The sequence below is a fragment of the Leptidea sinapis genome, chromosome 32, assembly GCF_905404315.1.
Source record: "Leptidea sinapis chromosome 32, ilLepSina1.1, whole genome shotgun sequence".
Classification (NCBI taxonomy): domain Eukaryota; kingdom Metazoa; phylum Arthropoda; class Insecta; order Lepidoptera; family Pieridae; genus Leptidea; species Leptidea sinapis.
The window spans coordinates 7713060-7740518 of NC_066296.1; the positions used below are offsets into that span (position 1 = coordinate 7713060).

General features: G+C 35.8%; 3 protein-coding genes across 3 annotated transcripts in view; 1 reads left to right on the forward strand and 2 right to left on the reverse strand.

Moving 5' to 3' along the window:
- The window catches only part of LOC126974438 (sine oculis-binding protein homolog), a 59500-nt gene extending 50482 nt beyond the window's left edge, over positions 1–9018 (reverse strand). The window contains exon 1 of the mRNA XM_050821929.1: positions 8821–9018. Coding sequence (XP_050677886.1) covers positions 8821–8889 — 69 coding nt within the window. The 5' untranslated portion in view covers positions 8890–9018. The remainder of the gene's footprint in view (positions 1–8820) is intronic.
- A 10993-nt stretch (positions 9019–20011) lies between these two features.
- Positions 20012–20579, forward strand: LOC126974503 (LYR motif-containing protein 2). The gene is made up of 2 exons (XM_050822019.1): positions 20012–20202; positions 20296–20579. Exons 1-2 carry the CDS (start codon positions 20161–20163, stop codon positions 20515–20517), a joined length of 264 nt encoding a protein of 87 aa, XP_050677976.1. The 5' UTR covers positions 20012–20160; the 3' UTR covers positions 20518–20579.
- A 505-nt stretch (positions 20580–21084) lies between these two features.
- On the reverse strand, positions 21085–22937 carry LOC126974448 (membrane-bound transcription factor site-2 protease). The gene is made up of 2 exons (XM_050821940.1): positions 22742–22937; positions 21085–22660 (listed from the first exon to the last, which is right to left on the reverse strand). The coding sequence occupies exons 1-2, from the start codon at positions 22814–22816 to the stop codon at positions 21242–21244; spliced, it is 1494 nt and encodes a 497-aa protein (XP_050677897.1). The 5' UTR covers positions 22817–22937; the 3' UTR covers positions 21085–21241.
- Positions 22938–27459: the final 4522 nt, after the last annotated feature.

Here is a 27459-nt window from a genome sequence, read left to right on the forward strand (position 1 = left end):
AGATCTTGATGATTCTTTTTTTATTTGAATAATAACGACAAGCCCAATTTATTATTTTAGTGTGCATGACAGCTTCATCATCCAAATTCAAAATTCAAATTCAAATATTTTTATTCAAAATAGGATTTATAATCACTTATTGAACGTCAAAATCTCATACACTTGCGATACGTCATTCATTTTGATTTAGTGTGTGTAGGTTGCTGAAGATAGAGGCTAACAGATCGCCACTATTTTTTCCGATGTGTTTACAGCTTTCTCTTCGCTGGATTTCTGCTTTGCAAGTCAGACACAAGTTTTTAAATAAATTCTTAAGCCAAATGATGTTATTTCAAGCTCCACTTTATTATTAGTAGGTAATGTTAGGCCCTAACAATGTATGAGAATAACAATATGTCGACGTACGGTTATAAGATCAGACAAAACATGAAATAACTGGGTAGTCATAATATACCTATCTGTAAAATATCGCGTGTTTTTATTATTATACAGAACATTAACTTTATATTTAAAATAAAGTGTGTTATGAAGAGATTATGATACAGTTGCAGTAAAAATATGATTTTTACGTATACCTACTTGAATACATTTGTATTATAGACCTTCTTGTGAAAAACCTAATTCAATATTGGCTTAATTTAATAAATAATATAAAACTATCTTTTTAAAGCTAAATCACTGAGCATTTTATTTTTTATGTGGGGCTTGAATGAGACTGAGCTGTCACGCTCGGTTATGTTACGATTGTTTGGGTAAAGTCAGCACTAGTCGACTAAGGGAGCGCGATTAGTCAGAGCATAATTTACCAGAGTAATTTATGCGCAATTATAATTATTATGTATATTGTAAATGTTATTAATTTATAACTATAAAACCATTAGTTTATTAACCATTATTTATTATTAGACGATCTGTATAGCCGAGTGGTTAGTGATCCTACCTACTAAGCTAGAGGTCCCGGGTTCGAATCCCGGTAGGTGCAAGCATTTTTATGATGAATATGGATGTTTGTTTCCGAGTCATGGATGTTTAAATGTGTTTATGTATGTTTAAGTAAGTATATTGTATTAAATATATCATTATCTTGTAGCCCATAACACAGGCTATATATGCTTAACTTGGGGGCAAGATAATTTGTGTGAAAAGTGTGTCAATATTATTATTATCATTATTAGTTAGACCATACTATAATAGCACATGGTCGGATTTGGTCATATTCGATGGTATGTCACATTGTCCATTGCACGAGATCGTTATTACTACCGTACCGAGTACGACGGCGGACCAATTGGTGCGATCCGTGCACGGAACTATCCGATGGTCCGGCCGTACCAAATCCGACCATGTGTTCAGGCTATAAGCTACCCCTTGATAAAGTTTTTAATTCTGTCGAGTGGTTTTAAGCTCATACAGTTTGTAAACGATTAGATAAGTAATAAATTAATTAATTTTAACTTGCAAGTTTTTAGTATGATGGTTCTTGAAGAAAATATGAATATTTGCAATAATAATGATGATTTGTTACGTTTTTAAAATTTTATGAATACTTTCGTTATTTCCATACTATTATGTCCTATGGTATATTGCTATTGGGCAACGCTGACGATATTAATACAATATTTGTGCTGCAGAAGAGGGCTATTCACGCTATTTATAGCCTAGGTCCTTAAGTATCATTGTGAGCAAAATTCAAAGAAATTAACAACTTGACTTTTTCTTCACATAAGTGAATTTACTAGAAACTGTCATAACTATAATGTTAACACCAGGGACAGACATAAACTTATAATGCCTACTACTCGGCTAAGTCGAGTTAGTAAGTCTTTTGTGGGGCGATGTATATGCTTTTACAACAAGATCCCAGAAAATGTTCAAAACAAAAGTATTACGTTATTCAAAAGAATTGTTAAAAAACTTTTCTGTGGTAAAGGTTACTATAACATAAATGACTTTCTTAACGATACCACAGATTGGGAATGGAGTGACCGCCCTCAGGCTATTAAATGATAAGTTAATTGTACAATATTACTTTGTAAACATATTTTTTCGATGAAAAGAAAAGCCCGCTGAGTTTGTTGCGCCCGTTCTTCTCAGGTCTGAGGCATTCATTTTGGAATGGGTGGTAGTTTTTGACTTTCAATAAGTGATGTCACACCCTATTTTGAATAAAAATATTTGAATTTGAATTCCTAGTTCTTAATTTTACTTTTTATATTTGTGTGTATTATTTTAAGTGATTGTAAATAAACTTAATAAAAACATTACCTAACAAAAACCTACGAATACTGTTACTTGTTAAATTAGTTTCAAAATTTGCGTAGTTCTATTACTACTTCCAGTGTCACTAATTAATAAGAAGGTGACATTGTGATAAAGGTTTTTTTTAAGCTATTGCATAGCTTTTATCGCGGGCCTTGAGCGTGGAGACCGAATCAAAAGAACCGAGAAATTCCGTAACGATAATAACCTAACACTACTTACTAGATCTATATAGATATTTTTATGTCTTTTTGTGCAGAAGGTCTCAAGTTCGAGCCTGGGGTACGAATTGATTTTTTTTAATATCTTTATTTTTTATTTATCACGTTTTTTAATTTTAATTATTATGACAAGCATTTTTATTTAATTTCACCTGTCCCGTTATCGTCTGTAATCAAATCTTGCAAGTTAAATTTTACTCACTTCACGTTTGCTTTTTTTAAAATTAATTTTATCAAAAAAAAAATACTGCAGAAATAAAATAAATAAATAATTATAATTGCATAAGTTGATAAAAAATGCTATGCAATAGCTTTACCGTGGCAGTCCCCGAGTGCCACACGTCTTTTTTTGTAAATTACTTCGAAACGGACGAAGACCAAGCTAGTGAGATCTTTTATTTCACCTAGATTTTTATTGGGTATGAATTTTGAACACATGAAGCAACAATACAACTTGTATTTATGGTTTTATTAATAGTTCGAAACGAATTATTTCTAGATTGTTAATGAATTGCCGATTTTCTGATGTTTCTACAACATGAGTATGTACACGAGTTCAGTTTCAGTTCTAGTGACGCATTACGGACATTATTTAGATTGCATGCCGCCGCTGATATTTCAAATATCCGATTCGCGAACCGCCCTGTCATGCATGCATATTATGTAATGATCGATGCATTTATGATTTGCATATAAATGGAATTGTTCTACTGTTTATGTCATATGACGGAAGCGGTGTTTAGAGTTCCGCAACCGAAGTGCTATCAACGGGAATCTAACGGATAGCGGAATCTTTGTAATTGACTAAGATTCCACTATCCGTTAGTTTGTCGATTCGGACATATTTCTCAATTTAAAAAAAATATATTGATTTTTTTGTAAAGTACATAAAGACTGCAATTTTATTTATATGTTGAATTAACGAGTTCTTAAACGAAAGAAGAACTTACCTATAAATTTTCTCAAAACACTACCAGAATAAATATAGGTGGCAGCTAAACGCAATTATACACGGGACAAAGACGAACATATTTCACAACAACCCAATAATAATAAGTTATTAGGTTAAATTGGTGGGAAAATAATCGCGACAAATTGTCATTTATAACAATTCTTGACGATTGTTTTTGAACTCGAGTGCTCAAACTTAAGAAATCGTCTCCCTATACGTAGTATAATATATATACACTGGCCTTCAAAAGTAAGTATACTTTCGAAATAAAAGGACTCCAAAGAGAATTTAATTTTGTACATAAAAACTTTATAGTCGGTAACCTTCTTTTAAGAATTGGCTGAAAAAAAACTTCAAAAACAAAACCATTCCTTTTTCAAAGCGGACGTTTCCGAATTACAATTTTACCATTCACATTTTTCTTTCTGTTTTAAATTTTTTCCAAGATCGATGGGTCTTGTTTTAAAAATTTATGCTAAAAAGCACATTACATTTATTTTTCATGCCTCTTTCAGTTGAAGAATGTGCTAGGATCATGGCTTTTCTGGAACTAGGCATCAGTATGCGTCGCACTGCAAGAATGGTGGGTGTGACGGTACGAACGGTCCAGAAGGTAAAGCGAAGGTACGAAGAGACTGGACACCATCTGAGGAGACCTTGTAATGGCAGACCCAGGTGTACCAGTGCCCGAGTAGATCGTTATATTATTTCCACTGTGTTAAGAAATCGCCACCAAAATGCAGTTGAAGTCCAGCAACAGCTACTTCAGACCCGGAGGGACTACATTAGTGACAGTACATTGAGAAGAAGACTTGCTGAAGCAAATTGGAAACCCCGAAGACCAGCGAGTGGCCCAAAACTCGACAGACAGCATCGAGTAGCGAGACTGCGATACGCCCGTGAACACATGCAGTGGGATGAAGAAGAATGGTCAAGAATTTTGTTTGCAGATGAGTCTCGATTCTCCTTTACACTTCTGATGGAAGGCGAAATGTTTACAGGCGACCTGGTGAGCGATACCTTCAAGCCTGCATCTCAGAAAGAGTCCAATACGGTGGAGGCAGTGTACATGTATGGGCATATCTTCAGAAGGTCGCACAGAGCTAGTAGCCATAGAAAATGGCACCCTCACTGGGCAAAGATATGCTCAAGAGATTCTCAATGAGTATGCAGGGCCGTATTTAGCAAATATGGGTGATGGATCGATGCTGATGCATGATAATGCCCGGCCACACACGGCTCATATCGTACAAGAGTATATTCAGGAGGTCGGTATCAGCGTGATGGCTTGGCCATCAAGAAGTCTTGATCTCAACCCGATTGAACACGCCTGGGATGAGCTTGGGAGGCTAGTTAGAAATCGCAAACCATCACCTACTACCCTCAGGGCACTAAAGCAGGCCCTGGTAGAAGAATGGGAGAATATTCCCCAACATCGGCTCCGAAACCTAGTGTTCAGTATGCCAAACCGGCTCGAAGCTCTAATCAGAGCTCGAGGAGGCAATACCAGTTATTAATAATTAAATAACATGTAATACATTTTAGTTGAATTTTTTTACACTAAACTAAAAATGTCTATTTTCATTGTTTTATCTTTTTTAAGTTAAAAATGTTACTAATGTATAATTTTAGTTTCTAAGAATTAAAGCCTATAAAAGTTGCAACAAAACATTTTTAATCTTAAATCTCTACCTTCTATAGTTAAGAAAAAAAATTAATTTGAAAAGTGTGATACTTACTTTTGCAAGCCAGTATATGAATTAGGTGCATAATTAAATTAGCTATAATAGTATCACCAGTGGGAGGCATTATAATAGTCTTTTGCACAGGATATCAGCTAGATTATAGGTACCACGACGGCGCCTATTTCTGCCGTGAAGCAGTAATATGCAAACATTACTGTGTTTTGGTCTTAAGAGCGCCGTAGCTATTGAAATTACTGGGCAAATGAGACTTAACATCGTATGTCTCAAGGTGACAAGCGCAATTGTAGTACCGCTCAGAATTTTTGGGTTTTTCGTGAATCCTGAGCGGCACTGCATTGTAATGGGCAGGGCGCATCAATTACCATCAGCTGAACGTCCTGCTAGTCTCGTCCCTTAATATCATAAAAAAAAGAACCCTCGGTGGGTGAGTCTGACTTGCACTTGTCCGGTTTTTTAATATTTCAGTCTAGACTGGTAATATTATAGAAACATAGATCTGATAGTAATAATAATAATATTGACACACTTTTACACAAATTATCTTGCCCCAAACTTGGGATAGCCTGTACTATGGGTACAAGACAACGATATATTTAATACAATATACTTACTTAACATACATAAATACATATAAACATCCATATAATATATACTAAATCCTACTAATATTATAAATATGAATGTAAGTTTGTTTATTACGCTTTAACACCTAAACCACTGAACCGATTTTCATGAAATTTAGTACAGAGATAGACAAGAGCTTGGGAAAGGACATAGGCTACCTATTATAGCTAATATATATAATAATATAAAAGGCTTGGCGGGGTTGAAATAGGGGGTGGAATTTTGTATGAAAGTTCGTCACTATCGAATATAACACCATGAAAATTTGTATTTAGACACTTGATAAGAAATAAATAAATATTTAGTCTAGCGTTTTTAAATTTAGACCTGTGTGGGGATGAAAAAGGGGGATGAAAGTTCTATAGTTGGTAGCTTATAAAAATGTATTAACCACAGCAGTTTGTAGTGTATTATTTGCAAATTGAGTCTATTAAAAAATTAAAAAATGCTATCCAAAGTAACTATTGCAAGCGCACGAAGTCGCGGGTAAAGACTAGTAATAATTATAAAATCTTTATCCGTTGCAAAAAGAAAACAGAATTTTTCTCGACCCCCAAACTAGGATAGCCCGTGACATGGGGGGTCAGTCTCTTCCACTAGGAGAGACTGTGTGTGCAATGTAAAATGTCAATGAAAAGAAACATCAACATATTATTAGGTAAGTGACTAACTCGATTATCATATAAATGTTTAAGCCTACCGAGATTTGAATCTGGAACCTCTAGCTGAGTAGGTCTGACCACCACTACCCCTGAGCTACATGGCTCGTCTATATTATAATATTTCTGAGGGTCCGTAGCTACTACGTAAGTCGGTACTGGCTGGGAGCCGATCTAATTCCTAGCCAACAGATATGTTTGAAGCGTTTAAACAAAAGGACTGGGACTAGATTGTGATTATTTTATACTTTTTAGACTGTACAATATTGTATATTTTTATTGAAAAGAGCGCAAGTCGCGCCGTATCTATATCAGTTAATTGTCTAATCTTTTAAACCGCGTATGCTGCAGAATTATTAACATTGTAATTTGGAATCTAGAATAACGCAAAGAAATAAAAATACAGATTCCACCGGTTTTATCACCTCTCCGTTTAACAAAACACTTTTTTCCGTTTAACAAAAACAATTTCGATTTTGTCCACATAAAATTCAGCATTTTTATGAAGAAAGTATCATTCTATGAAGTACCTAATTATTGTCATGTCACTATTCATATACGCAACTAGAATGTGTTAAATAAAAAGCTTAAAAAACGATATAAGCATACTATATTATTTAAAGGTAAGATAATTAAAAACTAAAACAAAATCTTGTTGGCAAGAACTTCTCTATCCATCTGATGTTGGTAATAATAATTACTAGGTCTTAGATAATAATATAAGAATTCGCATTAGTATAGGCCATGGGGTACGTCTACATTACATTAATAATTAATAGTATTGAATGTCCTTATTTTTATTTTTAGTTAGGAAGCTCCCTAATATACGGTTCAGTCGAATTTTTTGGATTTTTTTTTAAAGTCACCGTTGAGGTAAATATCAGGCGAATTACTCATTCCCACGCCGATGGCTTTTGGTTGCTACAAAAACTCACAACTAAAAACACTGCTTAGACATCAATCAGCATTTTCGTAAACCTCATTTTACGTTCTGATGTATTATTAGAATCGCCAGCTATATTAAGAAAGTCAGAAATAATATACGAGGGAATGATAATATCACAAAAATAAAACAAATTAATGTTGTAAATTTGGGACACTAGACGCCCGAGCCGTAAATTGAATCGACCTCAAACCTTCTGCCTACAAAATATTACGCTCTCATGTGCGTGATGTCACACAAGCGTGGTCACCGCAAATGGGGTTATTGACATGTCAAACTATTTCCGTTGTGCCAAAATAAAAGCGCGAATAATCGTCTATCACTTACCAACTTATAACACGATCTTCTTCTTCTTCTTCGTGGTTTATTGGCTCTGCGCGTTAAGCGATTGAGCCATTGTCAAGTTTTTCTTTATTTCTTTTTAAAACGGAGGAAACTTATTTACTTAGAAAAAAATAGAAAATAACAAACGAAATTTTTGATAGGATCAGGAAAGGATAGAAAATAATATATAATGGAATACTTATTACTTATACTACTTATTTAGAGTTTAATATCATTTAATAGGATAAATGAGGAAAGAAGTTTATATACACAAGGTTTATCAGAGGATAAGAGGATGTCAACAGAAGTAGGAAGTGGGCTATGACACTGAATAAGACCCGGGTATAACGATTCCATAACATGATCTTAGTTCCAACAATGATTATCAAAATATTATTGACAAGGATTAACTGTCAAACATACTTTTGAATTTAGAATGTTTTTAAAAACATTCGCGTGGCAGTTCTAGTGAAAAATATTATGTTATCATCAGATAAAAACAATAAATTGTAGCGTCGGCTTGCGGCCTGGGACGGTTTCGTGTTACGTTTTGAGCAAAGTAACGTCTAAAATTACCCTGCTCGCACATGTATGTAGTAACCAATACGTATATACCCACACAGCGGCACCACCTATATCTATTATCAAAACATCCAGCGGATCTGGTTACAGCGAGCCGAGCGCGCTTCGAATATCGCGTTACATACTTTAATGGCTGGAAAAGGCCTCGAAAACGTTATATATTACACGCTTTATTGTATATCGCAGAATCTAATTAATTAGTGTCTTTGGTTTTGATTTGGATCTAAAAAAATAAAATTGCTTTTAATGTCAGAATTTAAAAATCGAACGTGTCAGATTTTAAAATACGATGTACTCTACGCTTTATTGTATATCGCAGAATCTAATTATTTAATGTCTTTGGTTTTAATCTATAAAAAATAAAATTGCTTTCAATGTCATCATTTAAAAATCGAACGTATCATATTTAAAAATACGATGTATCCTATTACTACTCTTAGGGAGGTACATATGATCGAAAATAGGCAAGTTGCCAACAATGACCAACTATTTCTTTAACACTAGGCAAAATCAATGTCAAAATAATAAACGTTGCATAAAAAATACTCACTTTTATTTCCTCTTCATTTTCTTTTTTCACTGGCTTTGGAGATGTCGGCTTCGGTGGTGTTTTGTCCATAATTAAAATAAACTGTACAATGTTAAAAAAGTTTGTTTAAAAGTTCTACAACTACGTAGCCGGAACGTGTTCATAAAACATGCCACTTGTATAAACACTGCGACAGCGTCTTACGCGTCCAACGGTCGTAACTCGACTGAAGAATTGAAGACGAAATGAGTCTGCTGAATGCTGATCATCTGGAATATTAGCTTCTATTGTAAGGGCGTAAGGCCTACCGCACTCGATGGATGGGCGGAGCTTTATCAGAGCTTTAGGGCGGTAAGTATCACGCTATGGTGCAAATGTGACTTTAATGTTTTAAGTTATTCGCAGCTATTAAAGTTTTTTTCAAACCGTATTTTCATATAATTAAAAATATGAGTAGTTTCTTGTTCCGCTATTATCAATTACATACTGATTAATTTTTTTAGACATACTTTGCTAGGTAACGTATACAATCCCTAGGAATTGTGCTGAATATCTAATAATTCAATTGTAATGTCTGAAGTAATTTATTTCTAGCTACGTTACATTGTTAGAAATTATATGTTTGAAGCCGGTATTATTTACAAAAAAAATAATTTATATGAACTATGAAAAGTGATTGGAGATAGGTACGTAACTAACGTTCTTAACTCGATAAAAAATTGGTATATTTTGGTATACTTTGATTTCTCTTTTAATTAAAATTAGCTTATCAGATAGCTTAGTAGCCTAACGGCCGATTCCCAATATTCAGTCTATCTCTTACTTGAGATAAAAATCGTAACTATCGTTGACTTTTCTGTCCCAATAAACTTATCGACGGTAACTCACCTTATCCGTACACGCTGTCTGTCAATGGGACGACGTATAGCTTACCAGCGATAGAAGTTTCTATGGAAATTTCGATTCACGCGTCCCAATTATAATAAGGAGTTAAGAATGATTTATCGGGTATATTGGGACAGCTTCAGATTATTGACAGCTAATTACTGACAGTAGAAGGTAGTAATTTATCTCTATCTGTAGACAGTATATTGGGAACAGCCGTAAGCCTGCGTTGTTATTTTTTATATGATTCCAATTCCAATCTCAAAGTTATGTACGTAATTAAAAAAGTATAAAAAAACAAGTTTTTCTGTTATAATATTGACACACTTTTACACAAATTACATTGCCCCAAACCACAGAGTAGGAATGGTTACTTACGAACATGAGGCACACTATAAGTTTTGCACTTCTAACTAATCGGAACTATTTGAATTTCGAATGTTATATTTTTTGAAACGTTGGAGCGTTCTTAGTAATAAAAAAAACAATTGGTTTGGAATTCATTTGTCAATTGTTTTTTATCACACATCAAAGTTCCACGTACGCAACGAAAATGGAATTAACACGAAAAGATTTTGGAGCGATGATTTTTATGATTTTATAAGTTCTCTCTCTCCGCAAGACTGTGCCGCTAGTCTTCAAAATGCTTTTGGGAGCGAATCACCTTGCTTGAGCACCGTGATGATTTGCTGAATTTGAGAGAAATCGGGTTTCTTTACATGACGAATTTCGTGAAGGACGGCCTTCAACTGCCGTCAGCGAAAATAATGTGGCTACTGTTAAGCGGCTAATTGAAGAAAACCCGCGGATTACCTATGAGACAATTCGAGGACTATTAGGGATTGGTATGAGCCAAATCAGAAAATTTTACACGAAGAATTGAAAGTTCACAAACTTTGTTGTGCTAATGAAGTACAACCACGTACATTCTAATGCTGTTTATGACATTGTCACAGGAGACGAAACGTGGATTTATTGTTTTGAACCCGAAAAAAAACAGCAATCTTGTGAATGGGTGCTTGAAAGTGAGAACAGGCCAACAATAAATAATGATCGCATTTTTTTTCTCAGCTACGGGTCTCATCTGCACAATTCCAATTGATGATCAAAAGCGTGTTGATACCGAGTGGTATTCTACCATTTGTTTACCCAGGGTTTTAAAAAAAGTTCGCGAAAGACGACCAAAAAAAAGCCGCGTTCTCCTACATCATGACAACGCTTCTTCACAATTTTTAGCTTCCGAAAAAGTACAACTCGTCACCCATCCTGCACATAGCCCCGACTTAGCACCCTGCGATTTCTGTATTTTCCCCAAAATCAAAGATTTGATAAGAGGTTTCACTTTTACCAATTCCGAAGAGGCAGTGATAGCGTTCAAACAGCAAGTAGAAAACATGCCTTCAGATCTGTGGTCCTCCTGTTTTAAAAAAATGGTTCAATCGCATGAAAAAATGTTTAAAATGTAGAGTATTTTAAAACGAAATATACATATTTTGGTTATAACATGTTGTTTTTTTAAGTCACGCAAAACTTTTAGTGTGACCTACGTATAACACTTGGTGTGCCCTACGTATTTTAAACCTAACCTTTCCCAAAAACGTTTTTTAACAATTCTTTTAAATTATATATAAAATTTGTTTTATTATTTATTGTAAAAGCATATACATCGCCCAATAAAAGACTTACTAACTTGACTTGACCGATTAGGTATTAGGCATAACAAGTTTATGATTGTTCCTCGTGTTAACGTTATGATTATCGCAGTTTCTAGCAAATTCCTCAATGTGGTATCTCATCCTGGAAACATTGCACCAGGAAGCTAATTCCATATTTTGGCTATGAGTGACAGACATTTGAAAACCGCGCTGTAGAGGTTACCTGTAAGTACCTAGGTAATAAGGTAAAACTGAAAATGTTTAGAAAATGAAAAACGGCTTAATGTAGAAAGTTGCCAATACTTCTATTGTTTTTCGAAGTAATCTACTTTCCTCTGTACACATCGTAGCATTCGATGGAACCACTGAGAAAAGCAGTGGGCCCATTCTTCCTTAGGTGTCTCTTCTATGACATTTTCGTACGCTTTCACCGCATCGTCAGGGCTCGTAAAGCGAATTTTATCGAACTTTATCTTCAGTTCTTGGGAATAAATAAAAGTCGTAGGACGCCAGGTCAGGACTGTATGGCGGATGACTCATTATCTCGACACCTGCCATAGTCAAATATTCAACAGTCCGTTTTGCGGAGTGCGCGGAAACATTGTCGTGGTGAAGGAGAATCCTGCTTCGAGGGCGCTGCTGTCGAATTTTTTCCAAGACAATAGGCAAACAGCGATTGACATACCAGTCTGCAGTAACTGTCCTTCCATCTTCTAGCACAACTGTCGCGAAATGACCGTTCCGACCAAAGAATGAGGCAATCATCTTTTTTCCTTGACTTCTTCCTTTCTTTACCTTACTTGGCCGATCCTCGAAAGAAAACATCCACTGAGCTGATTGCCTTTTAGTTTCGGGTTCGTATATCCAGCTTTCATCACCTGTGACGATGTCCATAACAGCATTTGAGTCATCGCCGTTGAACTTATCTAACATTTGGCGACACCAGTCCATGTGAAGGTGTTTCTGGTCATCGGTTAAAGTATGGGGAATCCATCTGGTACAAAGCTTCCTGACGCCTAAATGTTCGTCAAATTTTTTTTGAACTTGACTCATACCAACGCCTAGGCTTGCCCGTATCTGCTGATAGGTCACTCTCTCATCTTCCTCTATCATGCGTCGCACAGCACTGATGTTATCTTCAGTAGTCGTTGTTAAAGGACGTCCCTCGCGCGGATAATTATTGAGATTGCTACGTCCACGCTTAAACTCGTTAAACCGTGGTAAATTGTAAATAGTGGCAAAGGATGGGGCTTCATTAAGACAGTAGTACATATCTGCCAGTACATGTACGATTCTTCAGAAACAATTATGGCTCAAATTCACCTATCCAACTTATCTCAAAATTATAGAACATTAAATTTCATAGTAATAGTAGTATAGGTATAAATTTTAATACATTTGGCAATTTTAAAAAATACGCTTTTGAACCCTTATAATTTGGATGTATAAAATTATAGTTTTTAGTAATAGTAAACACATATTGTAGTAGTATTACTTAACTTACAATAATAAATGAAGGCAACACTGTGCATACCTATAAGTTAGATATACAAATATTAAATATAAGAAATGTTACATTATAAGTAGTCATAATATTAATTGTATGTCTAGTTGGTAAGCCTTTTCTAATAAATAAATAAATACTAATCGCCTAATAGCCTATCATAGCATTGTTGTTGAGTAAGCCCACAACGAAAGTCATAATAAATCATTGACCGAAAATTTTCTCGCGTTAGGTTTATTTTCACGTGTAACAAGAGTTTTAGATTTGCCGCAAATATACAAAACCAAATGACAAATGAATGCAATATACTACATTTACCTAAAGACTTCTAAAATTGAAATTCAAAAAAAGTTTTCATTAGCAATGTCAATCAATTTCTAACTGGCCAGTTATAAACATTTTTAATGTTACCCACGTATATCTTGGTTTGTGTTGTGTCGTGCGAAGGTGGAATTCGGCGGCAGGTATAACACAAACGAACACCTTCGCCATATCCAGTTTCCAGACTAACTGTCCTGCCAGACGACTGGGATTGAAATATGATGAAACAATAACCAAATTTCAAATTCAAATCACTCTCGTCCGTAGGGTTAAAAACTAGCTCTTTTTTGAATAGATTTGATAAAAATTCATACGTAAACGTAACATAAAATATATTCTTTACAACATTTTGAAGTTGATGCCAATTTATACATATAAATTACGACATTAAATATGTATATTGTACACTAAAAAAGAGTATTTTAGTCTATTTCATTCATATTAATGTAGGTTATCTCTATAATCCATACCTGCTACTCATATTGCATATTAAAGCCTAAAATACTCTATTACATAAACTGAGTTTTGCTCACAAAATGATTAATATAATATAATATTGACACACCTACGGCCGTTCCCAATATTCAGTCTATCTCTTACTTGAGATAAAAATTATAAATATAAACTTATCGACGGTAACTCACCTTATCCGTACACAAAAAAAGCCCGCTGACTTTATTGCGCCCATTCTTCTCAGGTGTGAGGCTTTCTTTTTGGAATGGATGGCAGTTTTTGACTTACAATAAGTGATATCACATACTATTTTGAATAAAAATATTTCAATAAATATGCGTAATGGTGTCTAGTAACGAAGTTTATATTTTTTTTATGTTTCTTAAGGTGTTGGTTGCGGCTATAGATCCAAGGCTTAGGTCAATAGCTAGAGCATTCCCTTCGGCTTCATGTTTAAAGGCTACCGACATGTTATCTATATTGTTGTGCAGTTGATTAAGATATTTGTGTTATGTATTTATCTATTGTTCATCTCTCTTCATAACGTTGTACTTTGCTACAAATACCTACAGAAGTATGGTTTTTTAAAAGTAAATTCAGATGATTTACATTCTCTGTATGAATGGAATATGCTGTTGATATTTTTCTGCGAATCGCTCATCTAGTACGCCTAAGAGAGTACGCAATACACACACATAACTTTCTTAGAGACCAATTTAGTTGTTGGTGCGTAAAACCATAAAATTCAGCTAAAGGAAGAGGAATTAGAGGTTGAAGAAACCAGTGGATGGTTCCTTTGCACCAGTGAGAGGCTTCTTTGCACAGGAAGCCGGCTAGATTATGGGTAACACAACAGCGCCGTTAAGCGGTAATGTGTAAACATTACTGTATTTCGGTCTGAAGGGTGCCGTAGCTAGTGAAATTACTGGGCAAATGAAATTTAACATCTTATGTCTCAAGGTGACGAGCGCAATTGTATAGCCGCTCAGAATTTATGGGGTCAAAAAGACACCGTATGAAGCAGTTGTAAAGAGAAAGTCTAAGAATAAATTGAATTAATAAAAGTTAAAAAAATGTAATGTGATTGATTCATTAAAAATAAAAAAAAATAAAAAATATTGAATTAGGCGTTACTTTGCGGAAATCCATAATTATACAAATGATTTAAGCTTTCCTTAGTGTTAATTCCGCCAGTCTCGTGCCAGATTTTGAGAGACAACACGTCCTGAGGATGCCTCGTGTAGAGACGAAACACATGTCGAATTGTTTTGGAAACAAATATTGGCGGAATTAACACTAAGGAAAGCTTAAATCATTTGTATCATTAAAAATTTAATAAAGAAAAGTTATAGGAGAGGAGATACGACAAAGGACAACTTTTAAGTAGTTGATGCACAAGCTTTTATGGTCTTATGGTTAAAATGGACTCAGTTAAGAGTAGTAGTTGTCACTCCACAAAGAGTCTTTACGTAGCAATATGTGGGGTTAACAACAGGTAACTCGTTAATTTTCGTTAGAAGTTTTGGATCATAAAATAATATTTATTTACAATTTAATAATAATAAATGGCAATAACCAATTTACAATATTAAAGCAAGTTATTAATTAATTAAAACATCATTATTTCGTACACAGACAACAATGAAAAAAATAATAAAATAAAATATTATACTGTAGGAGACTAGGTGCAAGCCACAGAAAGATGCGCCAGACTTGTGAACAACCTGTGCCTGCGTCTCGAAAAATAATCATTACAAATCTCATTCTACTACGAGTATACTTACTCCATACAAATACTAATATTAAATACCTGCCGTCTCCTATTTTAATAAAATTTACAAAAAAACCGTGTGGTGTCGTGGGACACTAGATAGGAGTGAAGTTCCTTATTATAAAAATATTCATTTTACTGATTTACTAAAAAAAATGAGCAGTTTCTACTAAATTCCACTGTCTAAAATAAAAAAGTGTATTTATACTTATGTATGCACGCAAGAAGTTATACTTCTTTGGCGTAACAAAACAGATCCTTAAAATTATTTATTCGTCGTGCTATTCTACGTTTGTAGAAAGAACTATATTGTAAAAATCGAGAAATAAATTTTTATTATTTCTCAAACATGCATGGAAATATTATCATTATTTTCGAAAAAAGAACACGCGAAGTATCGAATTTTCGGACAAAGAAAATCAAATCAATTGCAGCAGCGTTTTTTGAATTTGGAACATTTCAACGCTCCTGCAAATGCAATGTTGTATGAAACGGCTTGCTGGGGTTATTAAATACTCTTTGATCGGATCTCTTTTGTCATTCTTGGTATACCATAGTCTATTTGCGTTTGCCAGTCGGTACAGATAATAAAAAAAAATTGGCGGCAAAGCTGAAAATTCGTCTTGATTTGTTATTTACATACCTACTTAATAAATATAACTTTAATAATAATTAAAATGATTTCCAACGGTTCAGTGAGTGAAATGAAAATTGGTTGTGCCAGATTTAAGATCGCAAGCCAAATTAGCAATGCAAAACCTGCTTCCAACTAAGTCAAAAGTAAAATACACTTTCACTTTCAGTGTATGAAAATTTTATGAGTTGGAACAACGAGAAAAAAGTGAAATTTCCCTGGAAACAGTATTTTTGGCGTATTTTAATGAGATTGCTGAAACTAAGAAGCCGTCTACATTATGGGCAATTTATTACATACTGAAATGTACAACTAAACTAAAAACGGCATTAACTTAAAAAAAATATGGGAATTAAACGACAATCGACCGGATTCAAAAGCAAGAAATCGAAAATTTATACTGGCGAAAACATTAAGCAATTTTTATTTAAAGCCCGAGATGATATATATTTAGCGACGAAGGTAAATTTAATTTAATGTTTATTATAAAAAGTATGTTTTATTTCCCTGCAATCTTTTGAGAAAAGCACTATATATGCCTCGGCGGGAAATGGCCGTAGGATATATGCACGAATTTTAAAAATACTTAAATTAGATTTTTTACATCCTAAAAATTATCAAACACATCAAATTATAGATAATAATTCTTATTCAATTAAAAAAGAAATATTCTTTCCCAGCAATATATTTCGACTATTCAAACGTGCCATTCTGCGCGGGGTTTCTGTGACGTCAGAGTCTATCCCAAGAATCTATATTGTACTAATAAATGTATGGCCGGTTTTTTCCTTCGGTTATACTGCGAAAACTACTGAAGCGATCAGAATAATTCTTACCATTGGATGCAGCGTGTTTCGGAGAAGATTTTAGTATATAATATGTTGGTGATTACTTATTTAGAACCTATTTTTTTACATATAAATGTCTATAAATTCGCAATACAACTAATTCAGTCCATGACATTTCATTACATATAGTGATAATTCATACAATGAGCGTTTTTATTTAGTTTAAAGTTTGATTATTTTTTATGTAAAAATGCAAAAACTTAAAACAGAACCTTAACATTGATCTCAACGAGAAGAATAATATGTTAATGATCTTTAATCACAGAAAAAAACAATGGATATGGTAATTCCAGTTAAATTATATTTTCTGCGTTTATATATTATGTCCAGTTTTAGAAATTAATGTGAGAAAATAAGAATTGAGAAAACTGTCTCGTATTTAGTGAAGTCCTCGCCTACGGTTCGGCCCCCAAACTCGTACTCGGCCTTTGCATTAATGTACTATTACTGGAAGAAGAAACCAAAAAAATTAATTACTGTCGCAAACGTCAGAAAATTTCTGAAAACTTTTATTTTTAGATGTTGTGCGCGCGCAACGTATAATACTCAAAGAAGTTTATCTTCAATAACATCAAAAAGGTACTGTAAACGTCATTATGTTTTGCTTTTATATCAATATAATTTTGCAGTTATAAACATTGTATTTTGATTTGAATTGGCCATGTTACCAATTCTCTAAATAATTAAAATAAACAATCAATGTAATTTGTGCTTTAACAGCGACTATTGAAGATAACATCAGCGCTGTGCGACGCATGATAGAGGAAGGTAAGAGAGTGACCTATCAGCAGATACGGGCAAGCCTATGCATTGATATGAGTCAAGTTCAAAAAATATTACACGAACATTTAGGCAGGAAGTCTTGTACCAGATGGATTCCCCATACTTTAACCGACGACCAACACCTTTGCATGGACTGGTGTCTACAAATGTTAGATAAGTTCAACGGCGGTGACTCAAATACTGTATTTGACATCGTCACAGGTGATGAAAGCTGGATAAATTGCTACGAACTCCAGTGGGTGTTTCGTTTCGAGGATCGGCCAACTTAGGTGAAGAAAGGGAGAAGTCAAGGAAAAAAGATGGTTGCCTCATTATTTGGTCGGGAAGGTCATTTCGCGACAGTTGTGCTAGGAGATTGAAGGACAGTTACTGCAGACTGGTATAAATCACTGTTTGCCTGTTGTCTTGGAAAAAATTCGACAGCAGCGCCCTCGAAGCCTTCCTTCACCACGACAATGCTTCAGCGCACTCCGCAAAACAGACTGTTGAATATTTTACTATGGCAGGTGTCGAGATAATGAGTCATTCGCCATATAGTCCTGACCTGGCGCTCTGCGACTTATATTTATTCCCAAGAACTAAAGATAAATTCGAAAGCGTACGAAAATTCTATAGAAGAGACCCCTAATGAAGAATGGGGCCACTGCTTTTCTCAATGGTTCCATCGAATGCAACGATGTGTAGAGAGGAAAGGAGATGACTTCGAAAAACAATAAAGTATTGGCAACTTTCTACATTAAGCCGTGTTTCATTTTCTAAACATACATACAAAAAGAGGAAAGAAATACAAAACTAGACGTCTTAAAACTTACTTTAATTATTTACAAAATTACCAAATATGTTTGAAAACAATAAAATCACAAAAATTCTATTCGCAAGCTAATCACCAACCGATGATGTGACAGCTCTTTGCTTATTTGTCCCAAAGTTGACATTGGGACAAACAATAAAATGGGTTACGCGATAGAGATACTTAAGGTTAATAGCTTTGTCCCGTTCTATCTCAGCCTATTTTGTAAATCGCTTGTCCTTTCTATTTGTAATGAAGTTACTGACGCTACTTCTGTAGCGTTAATAATATTATGTAGACAAAAATAGTGTACAGCATTAGAGTCACTGACCTGTGTAAATGCCATTGGACAGGCTGTTCCATATGTTTGACTGCAATTTTTTTGTGCCTAATTGAAGTGCCACACGCGAGCGTCCAGAGAACTAATTTTGACGTATAATACAAATGGCTGCGAAGGAACGTACAATGCTCTGAAATAATTTTGCATTTGAATTATTTCGTTCATTTTCCGTGTTATTTATACTTCAAGAATCAACGTTATAAAGTACAATTTTTTTTTTGTAAATAGTTTCTCACCATCTATCCATGTTTGCTGAGGTTGTCATCTCTAGTTTTAGTACCGCAGACTCTCGCTATATAGCCAACAGCGCCAAAATGTTGAATATCAAACAGGCACAAGAGCACTTTGACAGCCGCCAGTCCAGTGGTTTATAGCAGAGGTCAGTGATTAGAGGTAGTTTTCCAATTACAGAGCATAATGCGACTCAGTGCCGCACAATGCCGAATTTTGCTGATGCTTAGTTGGAATATGAATTAGTTTTAAAATGCACCAGCAGAGTGCTACGTGATAAGAAAATAAGATGTTGTCTTCTTCATTTTGATAAATATGTTCATTTCCATGAAAACATTTATGATGTCTGCTTCATTAAATGATTCTATCATGCCATTGCAATGTTGACAACAGTATTTTTCTGTTCAATAAATTTGTGCATACTTTAGAATTTTATAATGAAATTGTATTCACATTTTAAATGTGGTATATAAAATTAAATAGCCAATATTTGTACCTTCATTAGTTTTAGTTTTATTTATTTAGAGCATTGGTAACAAGACCATCAGCTCAAACCAAAATAGAATAAACGAAGAATATTTAAATCATTTTTCGGTAAATTTGTACCTTTATCCATATTTAAATTTTTCTTTTAGCACAGTCTGAATTAAGTTTTACTATTTCTAAAAAACTACTAGAAAGCTTTCAAAATTTTTTCAACAATAAACAATATTACTAACCGATTATAAATCAAATTTGGATCAATGGCAACTTATAGAAAAAAACACGTTAATTTTCTGCCACTGAATTGGTATCTATTCTACGCATCACGTGAAAGCAGTACTTTTTAGAGTGCTCGATTGTGCAAAGCTGAAGCTGAGCATTATGCCGCATAATGCGCTATAGTGCTGTAATCGGAAAACAGTCAGAGTAAATAATATAATATCCTTGAATCGAGTTATATTATCATGGTTATAACCTACTTACTTAGTATTATTTTACTCTTTGGTTATGACTTTTGACAGTGACTTAGGGCAAAGAAAATGATTGGAAAAATCTATGTTTACAAAAGGATTGAAAAAGTAACTAATACCAAACATTATTTCTTTTAATATTAGTAAAATCAGCAAATTGAACATATTATCATGTGATAAATATCCAAACATAATGACTACAAAACTCCCGAAAGGTGCCTTAAGTCTAAAACAGGTTAGATTGGAGCTAGGTGTTGACTAATATTATATACCATGTACTTAAATGTAAAAATGGTTTAGTTTTAATTACTGATGCAATTTTTTTTAGTTTCTGCTCCGCCAAGAGGTATTAAAATTGTACAAAGACATATTTCGAACTCTAAGGAAAGTGCCCGATGCGAAAACTCGCAAAGAACTCGAGGAATGGACTAAAAATGATTTCCGAAATAACCAACATCATACAGACATAGTCACAATAAAATCTATGCTTCACTATGGAAGGAAATCTTTAAAAGATTTACAAAGATCTCTATCCCTAAGTGATGGCTAGTTTTATGCAGATAATACTTAGGTTATAGGTGTAAATAATAATAAATTACCTTTCTGTCATAATTAATTTTAATTTATATACTAACAATAAACTTGTCCTATATTGCTTTGTAATTATTGATAAAACTAGATCACAGCAATATTACATATAAGTAGGTAATTAACTATATTATTACCATCAATTATACAAAGCTTCAGATCTATAATTATTATCCTCAACCCTAAATACTGTTGCCAAATTTTCCATTGAAAATGTAAGACTAAACATAACTTAAAATCTAACCAGTGCTCGTTTGCACAGGAAGCCGGCTAGATTATGGGTACCACAAGGGCACCTATTTCTGCCTGTGTTTTGGTCTGAAGGCCGCCATAGCTAGTGAAATTACAGGGCAAATAAGACTCAACGTCTTATGTCTCAAGGTGACGAGCGAATTGTAGTGCCACTCAGAATTTTTGGATTTTTTGAGAATCCTGAGCTGCACTGCATTGTAATGGGCATGGCGTATCAATTACTATCAGCTGAACGTTCTGCTCGTCTCGTCCCTTATTATCATAAGAAAAAATCAAGTTTCATATTTTGTGCAATGTATTTATAATAATTTGTATACTTAAGTATCACAATAACTATGTGCATAATATTAAAATAAATAACTAGGTACTTAATTCTATTGAAAACAAGAATGACTAAATTTGGTGTAACTATTTACATAATGAAACACTTAAGTTTAATAACTTAATTCATCCAAAAATATTGCTTTGTAAAATAAATAAATTAACATAGGCACTGTAACACCCGTACCTACCAATACTGTTAAAAATGTGAAAACATTTACAAAATCACCACTTTTATTTAAGAATCTTGCTAACATTTGTATAAGATTCCTAGCAATATGATGTCCATCAGTGCCATAACAAGGAATAATATTAATAAAACCAATACCCATAGAGAACAAAAACACAAATTTAAGCAGTTTCTCACACTGGGTTGGCGAGAAGATTGAGAAAACACTCAGACGAGGGAAATATTGGTCAACAAAGACACTTCTGTAAATATCATACGGCCAGCCCAAAAATATAACAGCATTGTTGTCTTCCCTTTCAATAATTATAAAATATGTATGATTGTTTAAAGATGGCTTTAAGCAATGCATATTCTGAGGGCATGTGTATCCTCCAACTTCAGTACATTTTACCAGTTTCTCCTTCACCATATCCCTCGGCCTCAGACAAGAATATTGGCCTGGCAACACTGAGTCCACAGCAACTTTAGGTTCCATATACTCAAAACAGAAGCTGTAGTGATCATCTTTCCTGCAGCATTCTATAACACCGTATTCTTTAACAGTTTCCACTATGATTTCGTCGTTTTGAGCAATAAATTCAGCACTAGTGCATATACCAAATCTATCATGTGCTACATGAAGGCAGTATGACCAATCATATGAATCTTTGATATTGCATGCATTTATAGCCGTTATAACATCGCCTCTATCTAGACCTCTAGCATCCTTTAGAGGTGAATCTGCAGTAATATCTGTTACTCTAACTCCAATGTCAGTTTTATAGGCAATACTGAACAATACTGGAGTTATAAAAAATAATGTCATCGCAAAAAATGAGAGGACAATATTATGCCATACACCTGCACAGAATATCTTAAGCCTTTTGATTATTGGTAGACTGTTCAACTGCTCCGTATTAAGTTTTACAAATGCTATTGGAATAATTGTAAATACATACACCCCAACTGAAACTATTGGTACATCTTCTTGTGCTGCAGCAAATGCATGTCCTAACTCATGGAACACAGTTCCCAATCCAATAGCCAAGAAGTAAATCCAGAAATCTGAAGCCGGAATATTCACTCCTGGCAACATAGCTTTCACTTCTGTTACACCCATTTGTATACTAGTAGTAAAGTTATCAATTATTAATGAAACTAATGTCCAAATTGAAAATGGGAGAAATAAGCAAACTGTTATATAATATCCGAAAGAAAACCATTTTCTTAATAATCTAGCAAGATTTTTACTCCATCTGTACAAGAATCTATTAAAGGCAGATGTTGTCCAGCAAAAATTTAGTATTCCCACTTGGAGACCAGTACCTTCAAGGAATGCATAATATGGATAATGCATGCAGCTCTGCAATATAAACAAATAATTGTTAAGTCCTCTATGCCATTTAATACATTAAATAATTAATTGTAATGTTCTCATCTTTACCTTAAAAAATGAATCAAAGAACCATATTACTAGATAAAAAGTTAATATAAATGAACAAAGAATCGTAAAGGACATTCTGGATTTGTAAGCTGTTCAAGTTATATATGTTTATTCAAAAACATCATTTTGTATTTTTGTTTGGATAATAGTAAAATAATGTGTACATGTACATCGAACATTCAAATTTGCAATTTTTTATTGTGCAGATGCTTGCCATAGAGAATATATTCGTAACGTGTTAATGTCATTATAGATGTAGTAGAACAAGGTGTAAAACAATTAGCTATTCTTTAATCTAAAACTGGGGGGTTGCAATTGAACACATTGTCACTGAAAATTTTTAAAATTAAAAAATTATGTGATAATTTCTATTTTTTACTATCTGCAAAAGTACTTCAAAAAGTGCACTAGATGTATCTAGTGCACTAGATGTATCTAGTGCACTTTTTGCGTCCGTGTACGGACGAGTAAAAAAAAGGAGTTCGCACCGTGATATTAGCAAGTGAAGCAGTGTTATGCTAGTGGGTGCGGTTACGGGGGATACTAGTTAAAAAATTATTTCTCCCTTTAATAATCATATACGGCCACAAATACTTATATAGTATCGTTTTTAAACTTTTTCACAACGCACATTTTTTAAATATTTTATTGAGACGCAAACTGATCTGTCACACCTCATAATGGCCGCCTATCGGCCTATACTAGTGTAAGTGTGTGCGTGGGGCTATGTATATACACGTTAATGTATGACACGGAATCCTTATTTTTTTACTAGTCCGTGACCAGATAAAGTATTTTTTCTAGTTCCAAGAGACTCAACTATCCGAGCAAACTGATGTTAACAGTTTCACTCTTTTCAATTCAGCAGAAATAAAATCTGGGTTTAAAACACAAAAAACGGTCATTGTATATAATAAATAATAATTATACTGATCATTGAATAATATAAAACCAACATAAAATAATCGCTAAACACCGAATATAATATCTAGAAACCATTGCTTAAGTTTATCTAGACTTTGACGTCACACTGCGCTTCAACCAGCATAGCATAGCATTGTTTTTATATTTATTGCAATTTTGTTTCTATAATATTTATTATTCACCAAAAATTTAACAAGAAAAACCAATTTAAAATAAAGTCAATAATAATAACGATTCAAAAATATTACATTTGAATTAAATTTAATGAATCAAGCTCAAGACATACTATCAAAACGCAACGCCACTCCACCATATCCGACGCGTGTCAGTATTAATCAATCCCATAAATTAAATACGTTTAGAAACATATTTGCAACACGCCACGTGATCACACGCCCCCCCACGCGGTAATATTAAGTCCAGCTAGATAGGCGTGTGGCGAGGAATAGGGGATAACTCACGCTACCCGAAGCGTGTTAAGCAGTGTGTTTCTAGTTAACACCCGACGCCACGCATTAGCTTTGCGAGAACTTTCTGTATTTATAAAAGTGACTGATGACCAATTAACAGAACTAGTCAAAAGATACCCGGTGTTATATGACATGAGTTCGGTCCAATATCGGGATCATACCTAAATAACACTAAAAATGTTTAGAAAATGAAAAAAGTCTTAATGAAGTTGCCAATACTTTTATTGTATTTCGAAGTAATCTCCGATCCTCTCTACACATCGTCGCATTCGATGGAACCACTGAGAAAAGCAGTGGACCCATTCTTCCTTAGGGGTCTCTTCTATGGTATTTTCGTACGCTTTCACAGGATCTTCAGGGCTGGTAAAGAAATACCTCGAATTTTATCTTTAGTTCTTGGGAATAATTAAAAGTCGCAGGGTGCAGGGTGCCAGTGCCACTGTATGGTGGATGACTCATTATCTTGACACCTGCCATAGTCAAATATTCAACAGTCCGTTTTGCGGAGTGCGCTGAAGCATTGTCGTGGTGAAGGAGGATCCTGCTTCGAGAGCGCTGCTGTCGAATTTTTTCCAAGACAACAGGCAAACAGCGATTGACATACCAGTCTGCAATAACTGTCCTTCCATCGTCTAGCACAACCGTCGCGAAATGACCTTTCTGACCAAAGAATACGGCAATGATCTTTTTTCCTTGACTTCTTCCTTTCTTTATCTCAGTTGGCCGATCCTCGAAAGGAAGCACCCACTGAGCTGATTGTCTTTTGGTTTCGGGTTCGTAGCAATATATCCGGCTTTCATCACCTGTGACGATGTCAAATACAGCATTAGAGTCACCCGTCCATGTGAAGGTGTTTCTGGTCGTCGGTAAAAGTAAGGGGAATCCATCTGGTACAAAGATTCCTGCCTAGGTTTGCCCGTATCTTTTTTTTATGGAATAGGAGGACTAACGAGTGTACGTGTAACCTGGTGTTAAGTGATCACCCCCGCCCACAATCTCTTGCAACACCAAAGGAATCACAGGAGCGTTGCCGGCCTTTAAGGAAGGAGTACGCGCTTTTTTTGAAGGTACCTATGTCCAATCGTCTCGGAAACACCGCACAAGAAAGCTCATTCCACAGCTTTGTAGCATGTGGAAGAAAGCTCCTTGAAAACCGCACTGTGGAGGACCACCGCACATCCAGATGGTGGGGATGATATTCTAACTTGTGGCGTGTCGTGCGTAGGTGGAGTTCGGCGGCAGAAACAACTCTTCGGAACACTCCCCGTGATAAATGCGGTAGAAGACACACAATGAAGTGACATCTCTACGCAACGCCAAGTGATCCAGCCGTTCACAGAGCACTTCGAGCTGCTCTACGTTGCACGCGGTCAAATGGGTCGAGCTGATAATGGGGTGCGCCAGATCAGAGTTAACAGCAATACTCCATGTCTGACCGGACCTGCGCTTTGTAGAGCGCTAGAATGTGGACCGGCTTGAAGTATTGCCGTGCTCAGCCAGTGAGGAAGCTGGAGGTCCACTTGCATAAGCTCTCGGGAAGCGATGGAAGTTTTGAGAGGAGCGCCTTTTGCCATACACGATCAAAGGCCTTCGCTATATCCAGGCTAACTGCCAGGCCTTCCCCCTTGCTTTCAATAGCCGCCGCCCATCTATGTGTTAGGTATACCAGAAGATCACCTACCTTACGACCATAGCGAAAGCCGTACTGTCGGTCGTTGATCGACTGGTGACCCTCTAGGTATACCAAGAGCTGGCGGCTAATTATGCTCTCCATGATTTTGGAGAGCAGGGAGATAATAGCAATAGGCCTGTAGTTTGCCGGATCCGAACTGTCTCCTTTTTTTTTGGATCGGATGGACAAAGGCTGACTGAGTCAGGGACTACGCCTTTGGAATAGGAGTGCCAGAATAAACGCGTTAGCACCGGCGTCAACTCGGGCACACGTTCTAAGCACGATTGGAGAAATGCCATCTAGCCCGCTCGACTTCCTAACAACCAACGAAAACAGAGCTCGCCTAACAGTTTTCTGTCTGAACTGTACTTCAGGCATAGAGCTCTGACACCGCGGGGTGGTCGGCGGTGTTTTTCCGTTGTCGTCAAGAGTCGAGTTGGAGGCAAAAAGAGCGCACAGAAGCTCGGCTTTCTCTTTTGCCTTATGGGCCAGGGTGTCATTCCTCATGTGCAACGGCTGCATGGACGGCTGGTTGAAGTTACCAAGAGCAGCTTTCGACAACGTCCAGAACTTGCGTGTTCCAGTCGGGTAGTTGGAAAGCTGCTCGCCGATTTTGACCACGTGCTTTGACTTCGCACGGGCGATTTGCCGCTTAAAAAATCTGGAGGCACGGTTATATTTCCTCTTTAGAATTTTGCAGTTTGGATCCTTTGAGCCCAGCGCCGCAACCAAAGCTCGATACGCCTGTTTTTTGCAGTCAGATGCTGCTTTAACTGACGCATCGAACCAGGGCTGTGATCTGCCACCGATCGGTATGTAGTAACATAGCTTGGTATAAAAATATCCATGCCCTGCAGTATCACATCGGCTACTGCAACGGCACAGGCACTAGGATCATCCGAAGGGAAACAAACCTTGCCCCAAGGGTAGGATGCAAAAAAGGAACGCATCCTGTCCCAATCTGCTGTAGTGCCAAACGCGGCGGGTCGCTGGTGGTCTGCGACGTTGGCGTCGGATAGGGACTACACTCCTGATGCCTGGTCAGGTCAATGGTCTGAAGTTCCGAGAGTGGCGTCGAAAGAGACCTGGTAACAATCAGGATGTGTAATCAGCAGAAGATCCAATAAGGACGGCATGTGGCTATTCACATACGGCAGCTGCGTTGGCGACTCAACCAATTGGGACAGACCATAGGCCAATGCGAAACTATGTACAGATCGCCCTGCGTAGTCTATGGTACGTGATCCAAGCCATTCGACATTGTGCCCGTTGAAATCACCCAAGACTACGATTTCAGCCGAGGGCATCTGTGCAAGCACGTTGTCAATTGCCGCTTGAACGCAGCCCATGAGATGATCGGTTTCTGCGTTACCACTATGGGACGTGTAGACACACCCGGGCTACGTTAAATACGACGTATCGCTAGGTCAAGATATTTGCGTCTCCGTAAGGAAAAACAAGGTCGGCTGCGCCGTCTCAAGGTGGTGGTGGACGGCGTTTAAATTGGAGTGAATATCCCTGATATTACAAAAGTCCACGTTGAGCGTGGAGCGGGGTGCCGTGGAGTTACTAGGGGGGTGGGGGGGATATAGCCTCCAGTCCCCGACACTAATCTATGCGAGACGTAGCGGCACTAGGCCGCTACTTCACGC

Excerpts from the sequence above, each read along its gene's own strand:
- LOC126974503 (XM_050822019.1), top strand. The coding sequence starts at position 20,161 with ATGACTACAAAACTCCCGAAAGGTGCCTTAAGTCTAAAACAG. Across the intron at positions 20,203-20,295 it reads GTGCCTTAAGTCTAAAACAG|TTTCTGCTCCGCCAAGAGGT; the intron begins GTTAGATTGGAG and ends AATTTTTTTTAG.
- LOC126974448 (XM_050821940.1), bottom strand. The coding sequence starts at position 22,816 with ATGTCCTTTACGATTCTTTGTTCATTTATATTAACTTTTTATCTAGTA. Across the intron at positions 22,661-22,741 it reads TCTTTGATTCATTTTTTAAG|AGCTGCATGCATTATCCATA; the intron begins GTAAAGATGAGA and ends TTTATATTGCAG.